The sequence below is a fragment of the Taurulus bubalis genome (assembly GCF_910589615.1).
Source record: "Taurulus bubalis genome assembly, chromosome: 14".
Classification (NCBI taxonomy): Eukaryota; Metazoa; Chordata; class Actinopteri; order Perciformes; family Cottidae; genus Taurulus; species Taurulus bubalis.
This window is the reverse complement of record NC_136602.1, coordinates 18364382-18372781: the sequence shown is the minus strand read 5'-3', so window position 1 is coordinate 18372781 and position 8400 is coordinate 18364382. Positions and strand designations below refer to the sequence as shown.

At 46.0% G+C, this 8400-nt stretch overlaps 1 protein-coding gene across 1 annotated transcript in view; it reads left to right on the top strand.

The window, feature by feature from the left end:
• Positions 1-2525: 2525 nt before the first annotated feature.
• The window catches only part of LOC306746874 (signal-induced proliferation-associated 1-like protein 2), a gene marked incomplete at its 5' end in the record, with an annotated part of 47912 nt that continues 42037 nt past the window's right edge, over positions 2526-8400 (top strand). The window contains 2 exons of the mRNA XM_079229854.1: positions 2526-4038; positions 7256-7389. Coding sequence (XP_079085980.1) covers positions 2526-4038; positions 7256-7389 — 1647 coding nt within the window. The remainder of the gene's footprint in view (positions 4039-7255; positions 7390-8400) is intronic.

Here is an 8400-nt window from a genome sequence, read left to right as displayed (position 1 = left end):
TTGTATAGTGGTATTTTATCACACATCATTGGTCCTTGCTTACTCTAACACATTGGTATTACATGTGTATGATTCAGAAATTAAACCATATAAGTAATGGTTTGACCAAATATTTAATGCGACAATTCTCATTTGTAACTTTCACATATGTTCATGGCTTTATGTCGAAATAATAAAACCAAAACCAACTTCATACCCAAATCTACCACTTGAGCCTTTTCAGACTCTGATGTGTCTGCATTGAAAATGAGGCTTTTCTTTGGCATCGTTAACTCCACTACAACCCGGCAGATATTTCATTAATTCATCATTCGCCAGTTCTAAGAGACAAACATATTTTCCAGAACAGTACTTGTCGCTACATTATGCACTCGCATGACACAACACAATGTCTTGCTGTCCTCGCTACGCCTTGTGTTTTAAACACAGTGGCACTACAGTTTCTTGCTTGTGAATGAAGCTGTGTTCAGAATCAGACCAGTCCGTGATGGGAGAGAGAGGAGTGTATGTAGTTTGGCACTACATCTTGCGGAGGAGGTATCCTTCTCAATCTCTTCATGCACATTTAGGTCATGCATGCATCAACCTGTATTTGATGCCCATGCTGAAGCGCACACGTTAATACTATGTTTCAGTCATCCCCAGTGTAGTTGGTCTAGTCTGGCCTGTAGCTAATCTTCATATGACCCACATTTTCATCCCAAAATAGGTTACCCCCCACCTCATCCATAATTGAGAAATGTAAACAGTTGTCTGGGAACAGAATATTTCATATTAAAGTCCAGGGGACGACGCTGAAGCAAAGATTGGGACGCCGTGCCCAACTTTGTCCATCACTCTTGTGATCTTGTGAAACCTCACAACGACAATAGCTTCAACAGGGATTCTCATCTCCACTGAAGGAAAACAAAACGGGCAATCCAGTGCCTGTGTGATGCGGAGGGTTCACTTGGTAACTCATTTCACGTGATTACAATAGTAGGAGGAAGGAGGCACACCACCAGCCCCAAAGAACACGAGAAAAGCATTTAGGTCAATGTTGGAAGACTTGTAGTCTCCATTGTGACATGGTGTGGTGTGATCTTTCATGCAGAAGCCAGTTTTTTTTAGGAGATGAACCCATTCCAGTGTAACACCTCAGTCACTTACCTCGGAAGAAGAAGATGGAAGAGGAGTGACTCGTTTCCTCTTTTGTTTTCAGCGACCGCATGCAGCACAGTCTTTGTTTGTTAGCGTCTTTATTACATTGCCCATGTCGAATCGTTCCCCGCAGTTGGAACAGGGCTATATGACCAACCCGGTGCCTGCGTGCCAAAAGTCTACACACAGCTGATATGCAAAGACTTTGCGGATACAAATGCAAACCACATGAGTTTGCATCACGAGTGTAACCGACATCTGAAATACCCAAGAGGGAACAAGTCTGCTTTTCAAGGACAAGCCGACCGATGTTTTCGCTCCCCTTCCCTCTGTCCTCAGATGTTCAGGTTAATACATAAAACCTGCTGATATCAGCCTTTTGTCTGTTTATTCCCCCCCAGTTGACCAAAACTGAACAAGGGGAAAAGAACTTGCAAACTTTCTTTTCTCTAGTTACAATAGTGGTCCTTCCGATTTCAGTGCGTTTGTGGCTACAATGTGTTTTATGTTACATTACATACAGGTTTGTTTGTCATAGCCAGTTTACCTCATTGGGTTCTTGTTTAATTTCCCTCCTAACCAAATACATCTGATTTAAAAAGGCAATGTGGCATTGTTGTTGAATATGCAAAACTATCCCCCCTGTATAATTTGCAGCTTGATGATGCTGCGAGCGGTTGGATCAGATATTGGTACATGTGAACATTTAGCTGAACATCTGCCTCTTGTTGCTGTAATTTGCTTCACAGCCATCTGTTAGTCATTGGCTGGAAGCACCAGCAAAGATATACATCTATCTTGTTATAAACCCATAATGGCACCAGCTCCTCTCAAATACACTAATTAGCCGTATTCGATGATATGCTCTGCCGTTGTTTCAAAGATAATGCAGCCATATATACCCCTCAGTTGGAGTTTATTACAAGTTAACAGGGTAAAGACAATTTAGGTCAGCAGTATGATCATTTTTATAGCTGAACTGAATGCGCCGTGTTTTGGGGCATTTTGAGGAACACAAAATTGCTTTCCTCCGTTTTAAATATAAATGTCTCCGCTTCAAAGTGTTAACCCTCTCGCCGTGTGCTAACATTTTCTTTTGTGTTTTTGTTTCTGTGCCATAGATCCAACCCTTCCAGCTGTCGTTCTGCATTGGCGGCACGCTGTGAGAAGAGACTCCACGCCGCTGTGCCTCAGCGCCCCTCAGACACTTGTCCTTGACATCCAAATGCTGTGTGTTGATCGTCGTGCCAGCCGCCTTCTGTGAGTTATGACGACGGCTGCTTCATTGACTCAGGAAAGAGGCTCCTCCTCCGCTCAGCAGTGAGCGAATCACATGATGTAATGAAGAAGGGAAGTCTGCTCTTCAAGGAGTCTGCCAGCAGGATATGAGTATTTTGAGCCCTGTGACGGATAACAAATCAAAACTAGTGGGAATTGTGGGAGGCCCAGAAGAATACTCCAGAGCCATGCAGTCAGAGGAGCTATTCAACAGGAAACTGAAAGCCCTGAATGGTAGCATGGGACCGCCAGCCCCCAACATGCAGGGGAAAACCGAAGGCGCAGGGAAAACAAATGGTAATCCAGCCATGCCTAAAATGGGCGTCAGGGCCAGGGTGACAGAGTGGCCACCAAGGAATGATGGATGGGACGGACGACCTTCGCCCAACTATCAGAGTGTGATACCTGTATTTCAAAACGGCCAGCAGGAACATACTGTGGAAATACTAGAGCAAGGCGAGGCAGTCTGTCTGGAGGTAGACTACTCTGACAAATACTCACTGAGTGACCTCCTCAGCCACTCCCCGCTGAAGGGTCTACATCCGATCCGCCAGCGCAGCAACAGCGACGTTACCATTAGTGATATTGACTCTGAGGACATAATGGACCAGCATGCTGTCAATCCAAACACCGGGGCCTCGCTGCACCGCGAATACGGCAGCACGTCCTCCATTGACCGCCAGGGCCTGACTGGAGACAGCTTCTTCACCATGCTTAGAGGCTACCGAGTGGACACTCTGGACCACCGCAGCATACCGCCTATGGGTTTCCCCGAGCTGTTGCGCTGTGATGCCGCCCTCTCCCCCAGCCTGCAGACAGCAACCCAGATCGCCAGGGGTGAGATAGTCCACATTCCGGGCTACGACTACGTAGACAACTCTCTCATTTACAGCCGGGAGCCGGAGCGGTCCTTCATGAGGCGCCTTAAATCGGAATCGTCCGAAACGTCTCTGTTTAAGAAACTCCGGACCATAAAGAGCGAGAGTGACGCCTTCCGGCTCTCAATAGAGGACGACCGGCGACCACTCAGCTTCCAAAAATGCTTTGCGCACTATGACGTCCAAAGTGTTCTTTTCAACATCAGCGAGGCGGTGGCGAGCAGAGCGACCCTGAACCAGAGGAAGAACACCACCACTGGGGCTTCGGCCGCCTCAGCGATAGGACCTGGAGCTGTGGTGCCCGGGGGTGGAGCAGTGGCTGGACCTGGGGCAGGGTGCTCCGATGGCGGAGCAGCAGGATGTAGCAGTGGAAATACCCCCATGTTTGAGTCTCCACTCGGCAGCAGGGAGGACTTGAACCCCAAGGAGAACCTGGACATTGACGAGGGGGACGGGAAGAGCAACAGTTTAGTGCTGACCTGTCCTCACTTCCGCAATGAGATCGGTGGTGAGGGCGAGAGGAGGATCTCCCTCTCCAGAGCCAACAGTGCCAACTACAGTGGTTTGTCAGAGAGCTGCTCTTTTGAATCCTCTTTAAGTTCCCACTGCACCAATGCTGGAGTCTCCGTGCTAGAGGTGCCTCGAGAAAACCAGCCCATCCACAGAGAGAAGGTCAAACGCTACATCATTGAGCACATCGACCTCGGAGCTTACTACTACCACAAGTACTTCTATGGGAGAGGTAAGGAATGCTTCCGATGATGTGTTTATATTTGAGTTTACAGAGATTAAACGGGGAGGGTTTAAAATGACTCAATGTTGAGGATTATTAAACTTTCGAGGCCAAATCAATTTTCCTTGAAGACTATGCACAACGGCGTGTGAAAGCAAGTTCCCAAATGGAACCGCCTCGGCTCATTGAGTAAGATATCTTGACGGACCAGTTATTTTTGTAGGACCAGATGAAATCAGGGCCAGAACAATAGCAGGCTTGTGTTGGGTGCGAGGGTGTGTGTTTCACTTCCTCGGGAGAGGAGCTGTCATGTCCTCCCCGTGATATTGCCCTGAACCCCATGGAGAGGCTGTGATTAGTCATGTGAGAAGAGAGAGGTGAGTGAGAGGGTGCGTTTGCAGCTGTTCACTGCCGAGGCCGCAGGGGTCTGAGGACCCCTCCTCTGAAAGTTTAGGGTCAGTAAAACTATGCCACGGCCCTGAGTCCCCTCATTAAAACACCTATGTGACTGATGCTGGAAATACCACTCAGACCCCGACCCATCATCGCATTATACGTGTCTGTTTTTCCCACTGTCTGTGCGACTCTGTCTGCCGCTCTCAGCAGATTGAATTACCCATTCTTGAGCCTCCCCAGAAAAACAGCTGCTTCACCTTTAACACTGAGAGATGCCTGACCTTTTCCAAAAAAGATACTCTCTGTGTTAGAATATTCTTCAGCGGGACAGTTTGTAAACTCAATCGAGACTCAGTGTCTCCAGTTAACAAGACCATTACAGAGCTGCTCTGTATAAAGTGTCTTTTATTGTACCATGGAGTTTACTCTGATAATCATTTACTGTGAAATGTGGCCCCACCTAGCTGTAGTTTTTAACCTCTCGGTGACAGGCCGATGCATGTGAAATGCTCCGTGTCGCTGTCAGTTTCCTGTTGATGTTATGGCTTTTACAGAAGATGCCTTTTTCACAGTATATGGACGTAGCTTTTGCCCTTTCTTCACGAGGTGTTTCATCGGAGAGACAATTCTGTCATCACCTCTGCTTCACCATAAAGAGGCGCGCACACACAAACGGGCGCACGCACATACGAAAAAGGCACACACTCGCACAAATATGGCAGCATGTCACCACTTTAGGACAGGCTTTTATCAACCTGGGCTGAACATTGATCCCATTGATTGCCTAAAGCCCTCCTTCCCTTAGCAACAGGAGTGTTTCTCTCCAGGCTGCACTAATGGACACAATGTTTCAGCCACACCGTCGGGCCATAACTTCTTAAACATAAACACATATATGTATGTATGTATTTATTTTTATTTATTTATTTTTTTTTCAACATCAGCGGACATACAGATTCAAGATTTTGAAGGCATTTCTTCAGTGTGTAGTGACATGAAGATGGACAATGTATTTGACATAACAACCATTGACAAATTGTCAACGCCATGTGATGAGTAACAGTGACGTGTTAGAGAAGTGTGTTGACAAAAAGCTTTCCTCTACAATCAACACTGTCTCCCTCACTGTGCAGTCGGCATTCTGATGCCTAATGGCTCATATACAGAGGCCCCTGGGCCTCCTACCATCAATTGACCTTATGCCTCACAGAGCATTTCCAACCCACTCCTATGTCCCTGACAAGCCACGTCCTAGGAGGTTAACCCCGCACTGCCTTCATACAGTTCATTAATTACTCATGCTGATATGCGCTTTACCCCGACGTTAATGCTACAATGACAAGAATCGGCGTATTTATACTGCACGCTCTACACCGCATGGATGCATAGTGAAAACTTCTGCAGGAATCTCTTTGCGAATGTCAGTGCTTTGAGTCCCTGCTGAGGTTTTTCTTTTGTTGTCTGCTGAATCCAGGTCTTTCTCCGCGGCTTTAGCCTGGATTAGGGGGTATTTGCGCAAGGCATCGCTTTTTGTTTGCCAAGCTCAGCTCCTGTCCATGTCCTAAACACACACTTCCACATACATAACACAAACGCTGATTTTTTTCAGACTAACACTAAAGATAGGTTTCGCAATGACACTTTATCTTTGCGATGTTCTCATTACGTAAAATGTATTCTGACGGCCTTATTTAGGCAGTTATAATACATTTCAAATTGAATACTTGTTTACAATGCTTTAAACTAAAAAGACTAAAAGTCCCCTCTAGTGTTCATTACATTTTTCCTTTAAACCTCACAACCTGATGGAAAGAACGTCTGATGTGTAACTATTATCGAAACAACATGTGTCTGCCAATCTGGCCCGTAAACGTCGACATAAACGTCAAAAAGTGTTCTGCTACATTCCCCTAAAGGACACAAATACTCTGAGCCTGACCGGAGGGGACATCCTGGTGGCCTCGTGGTTAAAAGGCACATGGCGTGTAACCACTAGGTTTAAATGAAGTCAGGAAACTTTGCCTCGTCTGTCTCTCCCCATATATTCCTTCTCTCCGCACAGTCAATTATCGAATGAAAGCCATATGGCATGAAAACAAAAGCAAAAATGACCTTGAGTGACGTAACCCTTAATTTTAGCATGGCTTGTTAAATTTAAGCCTGCTCCAACAATACAAATACAAAAAAAGATACAAAACACCCCCCCATAAACTGTGTGTGTGTCTGTGTGTCTGTGTGTGCGCCGTATATTCATCACTTCGAAATGAATATTCTAAAACATTCTTGTTTTTTAATCAGTCCCAGATTCTTATTTGATACTGAATCATCATAAACAAACAAAAAAAGAAAACATGCCAAAGATAATACTTGACGATAATGCTGTAAGAATACTTTGCTCTAATTGGTTTATACTGTGTTGCGTATCTGGGTCAGTGACGGTTCAGAGCAGGTCAAACTGTCCAGAGCTCTATTTTTATTTGTTTGTTTGCTTTTTAAATCCCAGTGCAACCACTACACGCCAGGCTCTAATCCAAAGTGAATCTTTTTCCACTGGACCCCTGCTGCATTCTGTAATCAGTGTCACAGCTCGTCCATGGCCAATCCTCACACACAGGATTTGTTTATACACAAATAAATATATGGGCTCAGTCACATAAAATTATATTCTGTCGAACCAAAAGCAGTGATTTCAATAGATTTGAGAAACAATTATAGATTCCCATTCTGAAAGATCTCTTGGAACTAGAGGTTGTTCAATTCTGTGAAGTAGAGGTCCACCCAGAGCTCTAAATGTGTGTTTTACTTCCCATCTTTCTTGTTTGACCTCCAGAGCATCAAAACTACTTTGGGGTTGATGACAATCTGGGCCCCGTGGCGGTCAGCGTCCGCAGGGAGCGGCTGGACGACGGGAAGGAGAAAGATGGAATGCAGCACAACTATCGAGTCACCTTCAGAACCAGCCAGGTAACTGTAATGCACCGAAGTGCACTTATTCTGCACCGTTTTTTGTCTATAACTACTGGGGGTGCTCGGTGGGAGCAACCTGATTACTATTGCTCAATTAAAGAATTGACTACGAGCCAGTTAATGCTTTTAAAGGACGTTTTTCGTGTATTGCATTCAATGTCGAGGTCTCTCAGTTCTGGGCTTTTCAAGCAGCACAGGAGTGCAGGAATGCTACAGTACTCCTGAAAACAAGAGGAGGCTTCTCACTCCTAAATCTGCTCCTTGCACCGTGATATGCCGAGTGATTCTGTGCCAGTTGTGACTCAGTTGGCCAGTCATGCAAACACTGATTGCCGTCTATCGGAGTCAGCGTGCTCACCCCTGCTCTCCGTGCGCGCCCTCGCTCTCTCTAGACACAACGGGATTCATCCACAGCCTGAGACGCACAGTCCCACTGTCCCGTGTGGGACGGAAACATCTCCTTGATTGATGCAGGGTGGTCTCTCATCCACTGAATAATTTAGGTGTGACAGATGTGTCGGGCAGGGAAATGTCACTGATATCAGTGCCATTCATGGTGTAAAGCCCCACTCCCACGATAAAACACTGTATCTGGGTCACGGTAGCCCAGTAAATAGCACGCAAACGATGTATAAACCCCCCCGCCCCAACCGCTGGAGCTTCTATTTGCCTGTACTCCTATCATCTCTCTCTCCGCCACTCTCCCTCGCCCTTCCCTCTCAGAGTCTCTTAAGTAATCTGCTTTTCAGAAAGCCTCTCTGTCGGACAGCCACTGACTGCTGAGATTTGCGTTCACGGGCTGCGTGCATGGAAATGGCCGTAAATGTGTCTGTGATGTTCAAAACAACAACACGGGGGTTACAGAGTGGGTGTTCAGAAGCTGTTTGGGTCAACATTTACCGGCACATTAATGATCTTACTAGTAAAATACCACTTAACATCTAGTGCGCAGTTAGCTTGTCTTAATTATTTAGAAGGTGAGTTCCTAATGCCTTCCAATGGAGCCGT